The sequence below is a fragment of the Suncus etruscus genome, chromosome 7 (genome assembly GCF_024139225.1).
Source record: "Suncus etruscus isolate mSunEtr1 chromosome 7, mSunEtr1.pri.cur, whole genome shotgun sequence".
In the NCBI taxonomy this organism is placed as follows: Eukaryota; Metazoa; Chordata; class Mammalia; order Eulipotyphla; family Soricidae; genus Suncus; species Suncus etruscus.
In genome coordinates, this window is record NC_064854.1 from 94,628,929 (window position 1) to 94,644,899 (window position 15,971).

Sequence of the window (15,971 nt, forward strand, 5' to 3'; positions counted from 1 at the left end):
CCCCCCGCCCCAGGGATGCAACCCTGGACATTGTTCCATCTAAGGCCCATGCACTCAAAGACTCCAAACTCAAGTTTGAATCCGGAAGCAAGTCATCTCTCTCTGGCCTGCCAGAGTTTTGTGTCTGTGTGCTATTACAGAACAGCGTGATTTCTTTAACCGGCATTTCTCAAAAGCTTACGACGTACTGAGCTCTAAGTCAGAATACTTGACGTGTAGCAGCTAGGTATTCCTCACCAAAACTTCTGTGAGCCCTGCACTGTTATCCCCTCACAGATGAGCAGTAGTGGCACAGAATTTGAATGACTTGCCCAGGATCTACAAATTAAGGCTTAGAACAGGGGTCTCAAGCTCAATTTACCTGGGGGCCAAAGGAGGCAAATTCGGGATGAGGCAGGGCCGCATAAGGATTTCGCTTACCGAATATTCGCAATAAAAAATCGCATTAGTAAGAAAAATCGCATTAAACATTTGCATACTCCGAACGGAACTGCTCGGGGTATGCGAATGTTTAATGCGATTTTTTTCTTACTAATACGATTTTTATTGCGATTATTCGGTAAGCGAATAATCGCGAATACTGCGATATTTGAAGGCTGGCCGCGGGCCACAAAATGTTATACGGAGGGCCGCGAGTTTGAGACCCCTGGCTTAGAACCTACAATTTGGCTCAAGGGCTGTCTGCTTTGCCATTCGCAAACTGATATACAAGCTGGTCTCTTCTTTTCTTTCTTTTTTTTTTTTGTTTTTGTTTTTGGGTCTCACCCGGCAGGGGTTACTCCTGGCTCCATGCTCAGAAATTGCTCCTGGCAGGCACGGGGGACTATATGGGACGCCGGGATTCGAAGCAATGACCTTCTGCATGAAAGGCAAACGCCTTACCTCCATGCTATCTCTCCGGCCCCTTTTATTTTCTTTTTGTTGTTTTGTTTTGTTTTTGAGCAACACCCGGTGATGTTCAGGGGTTACTCCTGGCTATGCGCTCAGAAATCGTTCCTTGGGGCCGGTACGGTGGCACAAGGGCATCTGCTTGCCCGAGCTAGCCTAGGACAGACCTCGGTTCCATCCCCAGCAACCCATAGGGTCCCCCAAGCCAGGAGTGACTTCTGAGCGCATAGCCAGGAGTAACCCCTGAGCATCAACGGATCTGGCCACCCAAAAAAAAATCGCTCCTGGCTCGGGGGACCATATGGGACACCAGGGGATGGAACTAGTCTGTCCTGCATCAGCCACGTGCAAGGCAAACGCCCTACCACTACGCCACCACTCCCTAAGCTGGTCTTTTGTTTTGGGTTTTTGTTTTGTTTTGTTTTTCAGGCCACACCCGTTTGATGCTCAGGGGTTACTCCTGGCTAAGCGCTCAGAAATTGCCCCTGGCTTGGGGGGACCATATGGGACGCGGGGGATCAAACCGCGGTCTGTTCCTTGGCTAGCACTTGCAAGGCAGACACCTTACCTCTAGTGCCACCTCGCCGACCCCTGAGCTGGTCTTTTCTTTTTTTTTTTTTTTTGGTTTTTTGGGCCACACCCAGTGATGCTCAGGGGTTACTCCTGGCTATGCGCTCAGAAGTCGCTCCTGGCTTGGGGGACCATATGGGACACCGGGGGATCGAACCGCGGTCCGTCCTAGGCTAGCGTTGGCAAGGCAGACACCTTACCTCTAGCGCCACCGCCCGGCCCAAGCTGGTCTTTTCTAAGTGTACCCTGTGCCAGGTAATCTGTGGAGCACAAGACACAGGTTAATGCTCATACCTCACCACACCCCCACTCTGCATATGGGTTTACTTCCCTATTCTGGCACTTCCTGGCCCATGGACCATCTGGCAGGAGTATACTTGGCTACTTATATACTTGATGTCTGCTGAATTTAATTCCCTTATACAGAGTATTTGCAGGATTCCTCTAAGGCTGCTATAATCAAATACCACTTAGAACAGAAATAAAGTTCCTCACAGTGCTGGTCTGCAAGTGCCAGATGACAATGTCAGCAGGTTTGGTTTCTTCTGAGAACAGTCCTTGACTTTTAGCTTGTGGACTGTCTTCTCAACTGTCCTTCAAAGTGATTTCATTTCTGTGTTAATCTACATATCTGTGTCCTAACACTAAACTGAGACCCAATCAACAACTTTGTTTTACCTTAATTAGATCTTTAAAGGCTCCATCTCCAAGTACTGAGGTATTGGAAATTAGAACCTCAAGTTAAGAACTGGGTGGCCAAGTACAGTGGGAAAGCACTTGCCTTGTATATAGCTGATCGGAGTTTGATTCCGTGCATCCCATTTGATCTCCCCAATCACCACCAGGAGTAATTCCTGAGTGCATAGCCAGGAGTAACCCCTGAGCATTGCCAGGTATGTGTCCCCAAAATATTTGGGGGACAGGAGATAATACAACAGCAACTATTCTTGCACACAGCTAACCCAAGTTCAATCCTTGGCACCACATAAATAGCACCCTGAGATCCACCAGAAGCAACCTTTAAGCACAGAGCCAGGAGTAAACTGGGTATAGCACACCTTCAAAAAAAAAAAATTGGGGCCAGAGAGATAGCATGGAGGTAAGGTGTTTGCCTTGCATGCAGGACAGTGGTTCAAATCCCGGCATCCCATATGGTCCCCCGAGCCTGTCAGGGGTGATTTCTGAGCGTAGAGCCAGGAGTTCCCCTGAACACTGCCGGGTGTGACCCAAAAAACAAACAAACAAACAAAAAATTTTGGGATAGGGGCCAAAAATATATCTCAATGGGCTGAGTGTGTGCCTTGGATACTCAAATCTTGTCAATCCCAGGCATTGTATGGCCTCTTGAGCACAGCTGGGTGGTGTGGCTGCCCCAGCACCACCAGGCCCAAGCACCTAACAGTTAACCCAAGTTACAACATAAAGAATAACCAGAAATGTCTACTACAATCTCTGGGAAGGCTCCATACAGAGAACTTTTTTGAATGACACTATCAAGTATCTCAAATGCTAATGGGCTAGACAGACAACATAGATGGATAAATTGGACTGAGAAAGGTTCAAGTCACTTTTTTTTCTACTTTGACATGGGTAAAAGAAATTAAAAAAAAAAAAACATTTTTTTTTTTTTTTTGGTTTTTGGGCCACACCCAGCGTTGCTCAGGGGTTACTCCTGGCTGTCTGCTCAGAAATAGCTCCTGGCAGGCACGGGGGACCATATGGGACACCGGGATTTGAACCAACCACCTTTGGTCCTGGATTGGCTGCTTGCAAGGCAAACGCCACTGTGCTATCTCTCCGGGCCCAAAAAAAAACATTTTGCTGCGGGGAAAACAGAATGATAATATAGTGGGTATAGCATTTGTCTTTCACACAACCAACTTGGGCTTGATGCTCGTCACCTCCTATGGTCCCTGGAGCAATATCAGGAGTAATCCATTTTTATTAGTATTATTTCTATTTTATATTAAACACTATTTAAATATCATGGATACAAGGTTGTTCATAATAGTTGGGTTTTTATCACAGACACAAAATTATTCATGGGGGCCAGAGCGATAGCACAGTGGCAGAGTATTTGCCTTGCACACGGCCAATAGGACAGACATTGGTTCAAATCCCATATGGTCCCATGAGCCTGCCAGGGGCAATTTCTGAGCATAGAGCCAGAAGTAACCCCTGAGTACCACTGGGTGTGGCCCAAAAACAAAAACAAAAAATGTATTCACTAGTGTACATTTACCACCATCATTGTCCTCAGTTTCCCTTTTGCCCCCCTCCACGCCTCTCTCTCCCCCCCACACACATACTTGCGCTCAGTCCGACATTTATTCATGACTGTAGAACAAGTGCCTCTAGAACAGTGGTCGGCAACCTTGTTTTTCAACTGAGCCCTGGAGCAGCCGCCCGGCACACAGAAGAGCCAACTTAAAAGTGTAAAGAGCCATATGTGGCTCTCGAGCCACAGGTTGCCGACCACTGCTCTGGAACAAGTGCCTGGCATCAAGTAGCTGCTCAGTAAGTATTTGCTGAGTGAATGAGCAAAAGACCCTGGATGCTGGTAAATATTTATATCTATCTAGTGAATGGCAGGGACTATGGGGGTTGCTGGTTTCCTGGAGGCTTCTGCCTGCCACCTGCAGTTCGCAGTATTCGCCATGTTCATGTTCATGTAGACTCTAAGACAGTTGGGTCGGCAGCAAGGTGTGTCACACAAGAAATAGACCAAGTCACGAGAGAAGGTACAAAAAGACTCGGGGTTGAGCAGCTTCTAGAATCTAGCTATCTCCCTGAGCTGTTTTATTAGCCAGAATTTAACATAAATCACCTGAGAGGCAGGGTTGCATAATTAAGGGTCCTTGTGCTAATTAACTCAGAAAATATTTTTAGTTAATAAAGGAATAAAAAGTAATTTTAAGTAAAAGGAGTAAAAAGTAAAACGTAGGGGCTGGAGTGATAGAGTGGTAGGGCGTTTGCCTTGAAAGCAGATGACCTGGGATTGACCTGGGTTCAATCCCTGGCATCCCATGCCTGCCAGGAGCAATTTCTGAGCACAGAGCCAGGAGTAATCCTGAGCACAGCCAGGTGTGGCCCAAAATCAAAAACAAAAGAAAAGGGGAATAGAGTGATTTTACTTTACAGATGACAAGGGAGCATGGACAAGTCCTGGCTAAGAAGCCAGCTGGCATTCAGTCAGTTGTCAGATAACTGATATCTAGTCTATATATCTTGATATTGTTTACATTGATAGCAGCTGATTCACAGAAACTATTACCCACCTACTGATTAGTCTGCAACCCCTGTTCAAGGCAAAAGAGACTTGATTGATCCTCACTCCCACCACCCCTACCAACTTGCCATGGAAGCTAGAGGTGGGGCCTGGGTTCCCCACCTGCTCCAATAATTCAGGGATCTGCTTACCTGTTTCCCCTACAGGAAGGTGATGCACTGGGTGCCATGGAGAAGCTGTGTCGGCAGCTGACCTACCACCTCAGTCCCCACTCCCAGTGGAGGCGGCACCGTGGGCTGAAGAGGAAGCCCCAAGTCTGGTGAGTGTTAGTCACCTGAGGTGGGTCTACCTCAGGCCCATCACCCTTCTACAAGGGCACCCAAAACAAGCCTATGCCACACACTGGGTATACTGTGCACAGTATCCCTCCAGGACAATAGGGTGAAAGAAGGGGAAATTCCAAAACTCTTGGAAGCATGTCCAGTAGATATTTGGGTAAAGAATCAGGAAGAACCACCAGGGCACTCCAGGACTTGAACCTCTCATAAGCATAAGGCCCTATGAGATGATACATCAGTCCTCTTCCCAACCCCAGAGACTTGGTATATCTACCCTCTTTGCTGGAATTTTCCCCACCTTCCTTCCTTCCTTCACATCAGCTCAAATGTCACCTCCTAGGACATGCCCCAAGTTACACTAACTTCACTTTTGTCATCCTCCCTGCAAGAACAGAAGTATCCTTCAGGGGCCAGCGTGGTGGCGCTAGAAGTAAGGTGCCTGCCTTGCCTGCGCTACCCTAGGACAGACCGAGGTTCGATCTCCCAGTGTCCCATATGGTCCCCCAAGCCAGGAGTGACTTCTGAGCATCACCGGGTGTGGCCCAAAAACCAAAAAAAAAAAAAAAGTATCCTTCACCCACCAGTTCAACAAAGCCTCCTTAGTAGGAACTTATCAAATACTTGAAGGATTGAGGTTGGGGTGTTACTGCTGCCATTGAAGTGTATTCCCAGACTTAATTAATGGCACCCTATAAGAATAGCCAAGAACTAAACCTAAAGTACATGCATGTAGCCTACCCAGGTTTGATCCCCAGAACCACACACATATGATCCCCCTGAGCTCTGCTAGGAGTGACCCCTGAGACATAGACCATAAGCCCAAAACATAAAATTACAAAATTATCGGGCCTGGAAAGATAGCACAGTGGCATTTGCCTTGCAAGCAGCCGATCCAGGACCAAAGGTGGTTAGTTCGAATCCCGGTGTCCCATATGGTCCCCCGTGCCTGCCAGGAGCTATTTCTGAGCAGACAGCCAGGAGTAACCCCTGAGCACTGCCGGTGTGACCCAAAAACTAAAAAAAAAAAAAAAAAATTACAAAATTATCAGTCTATTTGCTGAACCAGTGCTGGCAGTGAATGCCATCCCTCAAGACATTTACCTTTAAATTTCCTAGAGCTAGCCTTCCAGTCAGGAGACCCTGAAGACAGAGGCTTAGCTTGCTCTGCTTAAGAAATCCAAGATGTGGGGCCGGGCGGTGGCGCAAGAGGTAAAGTGCCTGCCTTGCCTGCGCTAGCCTTGGACGGACCACAGTTCGATCCCCCGGCGTCCCATATGGTCCCCCAAGCCAGGAGCAACTTCTGAGCGCATAGCCAGGAGTAACCCCTGAGCGTTACCGGGTGTGGCCCAAAAACCAAAAAAAAAAAAAAGAAATCCAAGATGTGAAAATGTAGGCTGCTTGTATTAGCATATGCTCTTGGAGTTATAGGTAGTGAACCCAGAACAAACTGGCAGATGGTAGGAATAAAGTGTAATAGCACTCCGCTGCTCATACCAGGCTGAGTCCCTATAGTCTGCAACTAGAAGGAACCCAACCCCCACTAGAGTGGGGGAGGATAAATGGGCCTTAAGAGTTTTTTCCCGGGGCCGGAGAGATAGTACAGCGGCATTTGCCTTGCAAGCAGCCGATCCAGGACCTAAGGTGGTTGGTTCGAATCCCGGTGTTCTATATGGTCCCCCGTGCCTGCCAGGAGCTATTTCTGAGCAGACAGCCAGGAGTAACCCCTGAGCAACGCTGGGTGTGGCCCAAAAACCAAAAAAAAAATTTTTCCCTATCCCCCACCCCTGCCTTAGAGCTCTTAGAATGCTCTCCCAAAAGCAGGAAGCTCAGCCCATATAATCAAGCGTCTTCATAACTTAGAAAAAGGGCACTTAAGAATGCTCCACTGTCGGGGCCAGAGCAGTGGCACAAGAGGTAGGGTGTTTGCCTTGCACGCAGCTAATCTAGGACAGACCGAAGTTCGATCCCCCAGCATTCCATATGGTCGCCCCCCCCCCCAGCCAGGAGCAACCCCAATGGGTGTGACCCCCTCAAAAAATGCAAACACAAAAATTTTGGCCCCAGAAAGGCACTGTAGAAAAGTGGCTTGCCAGACTTACTTCTGAAATAAGGAGTAATGTCAAGGAACCAGAGGCCCCTGTTCTCCATCCCTGAAGTCACAAGGCTTGACAGTTTATTAGGAAAACAGCCCTGCTCCCACTGCTTCAACCTTGCCTTAATTTGTCGCCCTTCAGTCTCAAGACTGTCCTGGCTGGGAGCCCTCCAGACAACACAGTGGACCTCTCTGGAATCCCGCTGACCTCCCGTGACCTGGAGCGAGTTACCAGCTATCTGCAGCGCTGTGGGGAGCAGGTGGACAGTGTGGAATTGGGGTTCACTGGTCTCACAGATGACATGGTCCTACAGCTATTGCCAGCACTCAGCACACTGCCTCGCCTCACCACACTGGCTCTCAATGGCAATCGGTTGACCCGGGCACTGCTTAGAGACCTCACAGACACCCTCAAGGACCCCAACAAGTTCCCCAACGTCACATGGATAGACCTAGGCAACAATGTGGACATCTTCTCATTGCCCCAGCCCTTTTTACTCAGCCTGCGGAAGCGCTCTCCAAAGCAGGGCCAACTGCCCACCATCCTGGAGCTGGGTGAGGGCCCAGGTGGTGGTGAGGACAACCAGGAAGGCAGCATAGTGTGCCAGGATGAAGCTGGGAGCCCATGGGACCCTACCAACCATGACAGGGAGACTGCAAGAGCAGCTCAGACGTGATGGGCTCCTCAGGGATAACTGGAACAGGATGGGGCCCTAAGCCTTAGGCCCAGAACCACTGGTTGCAGGCATCACAACATCAGAGAAGGGCACTGAATTTTTCGTCAGTCTCCCCTAGTCAAGGCTGTCTAGCTAAGCCTGTGAGGAAAGTGTGAAATAGGATAGTCTGACCCCGACCCTTTTCTAATTTGTTCAGGGCAGCAAATGCCCATCGTTGACTACCTCTTCCTGTGGATCCCCAACTAATTACCCAGTCTGGGAATCCCATAAAGCCAGCCTCACCCACACTCCTCTCCTGCATAGCTCCCTGGCTTTGTTTTAAAGGTGTTACAAGCTCTTCTAAATGCTATCAGGTGACTTGACAATCTAGGTAGCTCAGCAGGAGTGCATGAGACCTTGAGCTTAACCACGAACCCAATCCTTGATACTTTGAGGCATTCCTAGTAACACAAGAACCTAGCTAGACATTTAGTCCAGGAAATAAATTGGTATGTCAAAACCTTCACAAGCAATAGTGGAGGGCTGAGGAAGCAGAGCTCTAGGTTGAGGCCAGACAATGCCAACTCTATAGGGAGGCCTGACTGAGAAGTCCCTGGCAACTGACAAGAGACCCCTGGCCTGATATAGGACCAGGTAATGCACGTGGGTACCTAGATTCTTTGAAATTTGCTCATTGCTGAAGGGAGAACCTTTTGGCTTATAAGGAAAATGAGGGCATATGCTAATTATCTGAACAGACATTAACAGTCACCAAATTTAATTTTCTTCATAAATACATTATTTTCAAAAAACTATTTGAAAAGACCCTTTATTACAATAGTCAACCCAAGGTACAGATATCCCCCTCAGCCAATATATAACACAATTATCTGGGAAAGGAACACCAAACATGACTTGAGAAAAGGCCGCTAAATCCATCTTTGGCTCCATCTACTATTGGCAGAATGACCAATTTGTCACTGAAAAACTTCTGGAGTTCAAACTGGTAACGGACACTGGTTCAAGACTTCATTCTGCCTGCTGTAGCACATCCTCTGGGAAAGTAGCTGAAACATAAAAGCAAGTTTTGAGTTTCACACATCACTACAACCAACCAATAGTCATTTAACAGTAAAGATATCTTCAGAAAACCTTCTGTTCACCACCATAACATCTGCCGGTAATTCCAGCTATATTGGGTTATTTCATCATTTGATATCTCCAAATAGTAACTAGAGTAACTCTACAAGAGGAAGGTAATATCCTTTTCCAGATCAAGACTTACCTCTTTAGGCTGAGTTAATGCCATTTCCAGTTGCACTGCTGACCACTCCCTTGCATGCCAAACCTAGAGGAAATCAACCATAACTAAAGAGCAAGACACATGCTTATAATGTGTACTTTTGGCATTTCTTCATATATCTTTAGGCTGGAAGGACAGCATAGTGGTAGGCCTTGCGTGGGCTGACCAAGGTTCAACCTGCGATATCCCATGCGGTTCCCCAAGCCTGCCATACCTAAGCACAAAACCAGAAATAGCCTAAATTATAATACCTGAAAATTAACTCTAAGTTTCATCTGGCATTTTGGTATACTACAACCTGCATCTAATCATAGTTTAGGCTGGAGTAATAGTACAATATATACAGCATGGTGCATATTTCCAGCATCCCACATGGTTCCCAAATTCCCTATGTGCAGAGTCAGGAATAATCCCTGAGTATTGCTGGGTATGAGCCATAATGAAAAGCAAAAATCAATCAGTAAATCTGGCAGGTATATAAGCCATCACTAACCTAACCATCAAAATCACAATGTCATACTGATCATTTTGAGGTGGGAGGATTCACTCTGGGATGGCCAGCACCAGGCAAGGGCTCTACCTCAACCCCCATGGCCAATCACTGTACACATTAAAACTGATTTATGGGGCCGGAGAGATAGCATGGAGGTAAGGCGTTTGCCTTTCATGCAGGAGGTCATCGGTTTGAATCCCGGCGTCCCATATGGTCCCCGTGCCTGCCAGGAGCAATTTCTGAGCCTGGAGCCAGGAATAACCCCTGAGCACTGCCGGGTGTGACCCAAAAACCACAAAAAAAAAACAAAAAACTGATTTATACAGGTCGGACAGTTCACGTTTTAAGCACACCAGCAGCCCAACACAGCCCTTTCAAAAACAAAAGTATTTTTATTTTCTAAGGTCTCTTCTGCACTCCACTGGACAGTATCACAAACCAAGGGACAGGGTGCTTGAATGCAAGCAGCAAATCCGGGTTCAATCTCCAGCATCCCATTGCCTGCCAAGCTCACCAGAAGTAATACCTAACTGTAAAGCCAGTAAGTGAGCTTTGAGCACTGCCAGGTATGGTTCAACCCACACTCCATTCAAAAAAGCCAACGAGCAAAAGATAGCAAGTTATCTGGCCTAACAGATTATTGAAATTCATGCAACAGCTAGATAAAATCTCTGCATGGACTAACGCTTACCTTAACGGAAAGGCCAATTGTGTGATCTTAAGTTGCTGCTTGCCTCATGATGGCAACTCACTTAACCCGCCAATTAGCAACCTGGACAAAAGAACAAAAAAAAAAGTCAAGCACACGTTTTCGAACCTAGTTTACCCAAAAAACAGCAATTAGCCAATGCTCAACTGCAATCAGTCAGGACTTCTGGTCGTCATTTATCGATTCTGACGGCACTTCCTATTAGTCATTTCATCAGAGCAGTCAAGCACTACTGCACCCTGCTGCCCAAGCCTTCTGTGGACCTCTCTGACCATGCAGTCAGTCCCGGGCAGTTATTTCCTATTCTAATGAAAATGCACCAATTTGTGACGTCTACAAAACTGCGGGGTATTGGGAGCAACCGTGCAGGTCTTACCGTAGGACAGGGTGCCGCTCTCCTCTGTTCTCCGCGGCAGATGCACCACCTGGAAACGGAGGGACAGACAAAACATTTTGGGTAGGTCGAGGCAGCTGCGTCCCGAGCTGGGGTCTCGGCGACTGCATCAGCTACGCATCAAAAGTCGTCAGTTATCGCATCTGACGGCACTTCCTAATGACTTATCATCAGCACAGCCGGCCACGTGGTCCCAGGCCTTCCGCAGACGCCGTGCACTTACCAGATCTCTTGTGTGGCCGACATCGGGCAGGCTGCATGGCTCCGGGGCGCCATGGCATCGACTATCGACCGATCGAGACGGCGGTGAACCTGCGGAAAGACCCAAGTAACCCGTGAGCCCGGCCCGACAGGCCCCCAAGGGCCTATGCCCTGCACCCTCGAGTGGCGCTCCCATTAAGGTTCCTTCCCAGGGCCCAGCAAGCAGCCGCCACTCCTCCGGCCTTGCCGCCTGCCAGAAGGGCCTACCCGGGGCCGGAGGTCACCCGATGGGCCTTGCACGCGTCCGGCCCGGGTTCAGTTCAATTCCGGACACTCCATAGGATCTCTAAAAGCCGCCAGGACTACTTCCTGAGCGCAGAGCCAGGAGCCAACCTTGGATCACCGCAAGATGGGCAAGCATCCCGCCAAAATAAAGAGCTAACTAAAAGTAAACAATGCACCTTACCCGTCACGAAAGGGGAAAGATTGTTGCAGCCGCGTGCCGGGTTCTTATAGGACCGGAACGCTCCATTGCGCTCAGCTCGAGGGGGGAGACGCAAAGGCTCACGGGAACTCCCAGTCGGCTTCACCGCCGCAGAAGCCCCGCCCACACGCGCTCGCCCCTGCGGCAGAGCGCGAGTGGTCGCGTCCCCGAGCCGGAAACCGCCAGTGCGCCTGCGCAGAGGGAGGCGTCGGGTGTTGCCCTGGGAGCTCTCCCCTCTTCCCGCTGCTTTGTGTCTCGTCCCGTCACTCTTCTGAGCTTCGGATTCTTCGTCTGGAAAGCGGAGCTCTCGGCGCTCCCGAAGTTTCTCAGGAACACTCGGCTCCACACGGCGACACCCCCAAGAGTTTAGGCTAAAAGTCCTTGTCCTGCTCCCACTTCCCAAGGGCTGCCAGCTTGTCGAGGCCGGGAGACGGGGAAGAGGCCTCTTCCCATGACGGATGTCATGGAAGTTCTTGGGACGTAACGAAACCAAGAAATGGAACTTGAAGAAGTTCCTCTCGTCTCTGGCACTGAGGCTACCAGGACCCACTCGTGGATGCTCAGGGACGCTCCTGCGAGAGCCAACGCCCTTTCCCTTGGAAACCACCCCAGCGACGTTCTGTTCCCATGTAGACAGTTCAGCGCCCTGCGCCCCGTGTCAGTGCTGCACGCGTGTGTGTGGCCGGCTTATCACTTGGTGCGCTAGCACAAGTCTCCACGTCTCCCCTCTTGAGACGCGGACGCTCCTGTTTCCATACTAGATTGTGTGCAGGAGCTCTCCAGCTTTGGATCTCTCTCTCTCTCTCTCTCTCTCTCTCTCTCTCTCTCTCTCTCTCTCTCTCTCTCTCTCTCTCTCTCTCTCTCTCTCTCTCTCTCTGTCTCTGTCTCTCTCTCCCCCTCTCTCCCCTCTATCTATTTTCATACTAGGTTGTGAACAGAGGCTCTCGCTTTGGATATCTCTCCTCTCTTTCTCTTCTTGCTCTTCTCTCTTTCTCTCCTTTTTCTCTATCCTCTCTCTCCTTTCTCTCTCTGTCTCTCTCTCTCTGTCTGTCTCTGTCTCTCTCTCTCTCTCCCCCTCTCTCCCCTCTATTTTCATACTAGGTTGTGAACAGAGGCTCTCGCTTTGGATATCTCTCCTCTCTCTTCTTGCTCTTCTCTCTTTCTCTCCTTTTTCTCTATCCTCTTTCTCTCCTTTCTCTCTCTCTCTCTCTCTCTCTCTCTCTCTCTCTCTCTCTCTCTCTCTCTCTCTCTCTCCTTACTAGGTTGTGAACAGAGACTCTCCAGCTTTGGATATCTCTCTTTTTCTCTCCTTTTTCTCTATCCTCTTTTTCTCCTCTTTCTCTCTTTCCTCTCTTTCCCTCTCTCTCCTCTCTCTTCTCTCTCTCCCCCTCCCCCTCTCTCTCTCTCCCTCCCCCCCTCTCTCACAGCCAACCTGCCAACCCGGGACGAACCTGGGTTTGAGCCCTGGCATCCCATATGGTCCCCTGTGCCTGCCAGGAATAACCCCTGAGAGCCGCCGGGTTTGACCCAAAAACAAACAAGACTTGTTTTTACTTCACTGCTCATCTCCTGAAATTCTTTTTTAAGAGGGAAAGATGACGGACCCGAGAACTCAGGTGGTAGAGATCAACTTCTACGCTGGGCAGACCAAGTGGATGTCAGGTGTTGCTTGGCAGCCAACTAGTGAGGCTGTTGGGGTTTGAGGTCCATGCATGCACAAACTTTACCCATCTTCCTAGATCTTCCAGGTGGTGGAGGAAGAGAGAGAAGGTGGTAAATTTCCCTTTAGAAACACACCTCTCTCCTCTGCCACTTAATATAAATCGCATGGGGACTCCCACTGGCATCAACAGTATCCCAGGCATGCCGGAAGATAGCACAGTGGCAAGGCATCGCATAGCCAGGAATAATCCCTGAGCACCACCACCAGGTGTGGCCCAAAATCCAAAAAAAATAAAAATAAAAAAAAAAATACCGGTATCCCAGGAGGGGCTGGACAGATAGCACAGCCTTGCACTTCAGATCTAAGTTTGATCCCCAGCAGTGCAGAGTCTGAGTGCGGTTGAGTGTGGCCCCCAAAACAAAATAGTATCTCATCCCATATGGTCCCCTGAGCCTGCCAGCAGTGATTCCTGAGTGCAGAGCTAGGAAGTAACCACTGAGCTAGGTGTGACCTAAAAACAAAACAGAAAGCATATCCCAAGGGCCTTCAAATCCCTGTGCACTGCCAACTCCCGTCACACTTTAGAATACCTCACAGGACTGCATAGACATCTTAGGCATACTCTGAATTCACATCCATCCTTTCACCTGATCTATATGGGCTTCATCTCTGCCCCTACTTCCTCTGAAAGGAAGTCTCTCTCACTAGAGCTTTCCTTGTCCTTCAGTAAAATGAGCACACTTAGGTCTTCACCACTTATAGAATACATAGAGGGAGATGGAAGGATTGTGGGTGTGCACAGGGGCCCCAGGGATACTCCTGTAATGATACTCAATGAGATAGCTGAGAATGTTGTGCGGCTGGATCCCCTAGCTTAGGTTGTTAACTCTAGCCATACCACAGTGCTCCGGGTCACCTTGTGTGAAGGATTTGAAGCAATGGCAGCTTCCAGGGCTTTTCAGGATGGTACTTGGTACTTGGGAGACAATGTGGTGCCTGGGATCTAACCAAGAGAGCCACCTGCAACCCCTGTACTGTATTATGGTGCCTCGAAGAGGCCTTTTGTGCATAGTCCCTGAGTTCAATCACAGCACTACATGATCTCCCAATACAACTTGGAAATATCCAGATTCTTGTCCTCAAGCTTGTCCTTCAACCTTGAAAGTAAGAGACAGAACAAATGTCCAAACTTAGTAAAGAATTTGTTTAGGGAAACCAAAACGAAGGGCGATTAAGACAGGGAAGCTCCCAGATTATGGAAGCTACCTAAAGCTGAATTCTGAAGAAAGGCTAAAGCCCTTCCCATTTTATACCTTTGTAGCAAAGTAGTGTGGGTCAGCATTTCTTACTATGTTCCAAGAAAGATGGCCATGAAAATGAGGGAGAAGATGCTGAGATAGTTGTCTTCTGGTGCCCAGATCCAGCAGGCTTGGGTCATTCAGGTTATCACATACTACATGGACCTCTCTTATGACCTTCCATACCAAGATTTTTTGTTTTTGTTCTTGTTTTTGTTTTGTTTTGTTTTGTTTTGTTTTGTAAGGGCCATATCCCTTATCTTGCCCTATGTATTTCCCTTGTCTCTATCATCAGCATCTGAAGTTAGCCCACCCAGATATCTCAAGGAGTCTCCTCCCATTCCTGAGAACTGCTTAGGAGTGCCCCAAAATAAAAATGCAGTTCATGTTTACACATTTTATAAAGAAGTTATGTTGGGGCCCGGAGAGATAGCACAGCGGTGTTTGCCTTGCAAGCAGCCGATCCAGGACCAAAGGTGGTTGGTTCAAATCCCGGTGTCCCATATGGTCCCCCATGCCTGCGGGGAGCTATTTCTGAGCAGACAGCCAGGAGTAACCCCTGAGCAACGCTGGGTGTGGCCCAAAAAAAAAAAAGTCAAGGGGGCCGAAGAGATAGCATGGAGGTAAGGCATTTGCCTTGCGTGCAGAAGGTCAGTGGTTCGAATCCCGGCATCTCATATGGTCCCCTGAGTCTGCCAGAAGCAATTTCTGAGTGTAGAGCCAGGAGTAACCCCTAAGCACCGCCGGGTGTGAACCAAAAAAAAAAAAAAAGTTATATCAAAAGAGTAAGGTTTATTTTGACTGAGGAAAAGTAGAAAGATTAGGGACTGGAGCAATAGTGCAGCAGGTAGGATGTCTTGCACACAGCCTACCCGGATTCCATCCCTGGCATTTCATATGTTCCTTGAGCTTGCTATAAGTAATTTCTTTTTGTTGTTTGTTTTGGTTTGGTTTTGGTTGTGGTTTTTGGGCCACACTCGGTGACACTCGGGTTACTCCTGGCTATGTGCTCAGAGATCACTCCTGGCTTGGGGGACCATATAGGACGCCGGGAGATTGAACTGCAGTCCGTCCTAGGCTAGCGTGGGCAAGGCAGATGCCTTACGGCTTGCACCACCACTCCAGCCCCTGCCATGAGTAATTTCTGAGTGCACTGTCAGGAGTAAGCCCTGAGCACTACTAGGTGCGGCCCAAAAACAAAAGCAGAAAAAATAAAATAAAGCACACAAGACTTGCACCCCAGACCCCTGGCCCAAAGTGTAGGATTTTAATAGAAGAATTAGAGTAGACTCTCAGGCAGAGACAAGACAAGGGGTCAAACATGGGAAGTTCATCTTCATCCTGAAGAATTTAATGAAAATGGTTAAAGGATTATGGGAGAATAGCTGGCGGTGCTTGGGCAAAGTTATGACAGACTAGGGATAGTAGTTTTGGCATACTGCATGTACTGGGGAGTCGCTTTCACAGTACAGGAAACATGCTACCCATCTGTCTCAGGAGGCCCCTCTCACTGGCCTGAAGAGAAAAGCTTAGGGGGAACTTAGTTCCAGCCTAGTAGAGTAAGAGAGAGAGCCTGCAATAAGCAGAGCAGCTTAAGTTTTGAAAGCCATTCTTCAGGAGATTTTACAGAGTTAATGGAGTCTGTGAGAGAGA

General features: G+C 48.6%; 1 protein-coding gene and 3 non-coding genes across 4 annotated transcripts in view; 1 reads left to right on the forward strand and 3 right to left on the reverse strand.

Annotated features, from left to right (window-relative positions):
* The window catches only part of LRRC75A (leucine rich repeat containing 75A), a 50,459-nt gene extending 42,665 nt beyond the window's left edge, over nt 1-7,794 (forward strand). Inside the window, exons 3-4 of the mRNA XM_049777659.1 lie at nt 4,894-5,006; nt 7,260-7,794. Coding sequence (XP_049633616.1) covers nt 4,894-5,006; nt 7,260-7,794 — 648 coding nt within the window. The remainder of the gene's footprint in view (nt 1-4,893; nt 5,007-7,259) is intronic.
* A 1,120-nt stretch (nt 7,795-8,914) lies between these two features.
* LOC126014859 (small nucleolar RNA SNORD65) lies at nt 8,915-8,987 on the reverse strand. Its single transcript, XR_007497824.1, has one exon. It is a non-coding gene; the product is annotated as a small nucleolar RNA SNORD65 (small nucleolar RNA).
* Nucleotides 8,988-10,428: 1,441 nt separating this feature from the next.
* On the reverse strand, nt 10,429-10,499 carry LOC126014614 (small nucleolar RNA SNORD49). Its single transcript, XR_007497628.1, has one exon. It is a non-coding gene; the product is annotated as a small nucleolar RNA SNORD49 (small nucleolar RNA).
* A 280-nt stretch (nt 10,500-10,779) lies between these two features.
* Nucleotides 10,780-10,850, reverse strand: LOC126014615 (small nucleolar RNA SNORD49). The gene has a single exon (XR_007497629.1). It is a non-coding gene; the product is annotated as a small nucleolar RNA SNORD49 (small nucleolar RNA).
* Between the last annotated feature and the right edge of the window lie 5,121 nt (nt 10,851-15,971).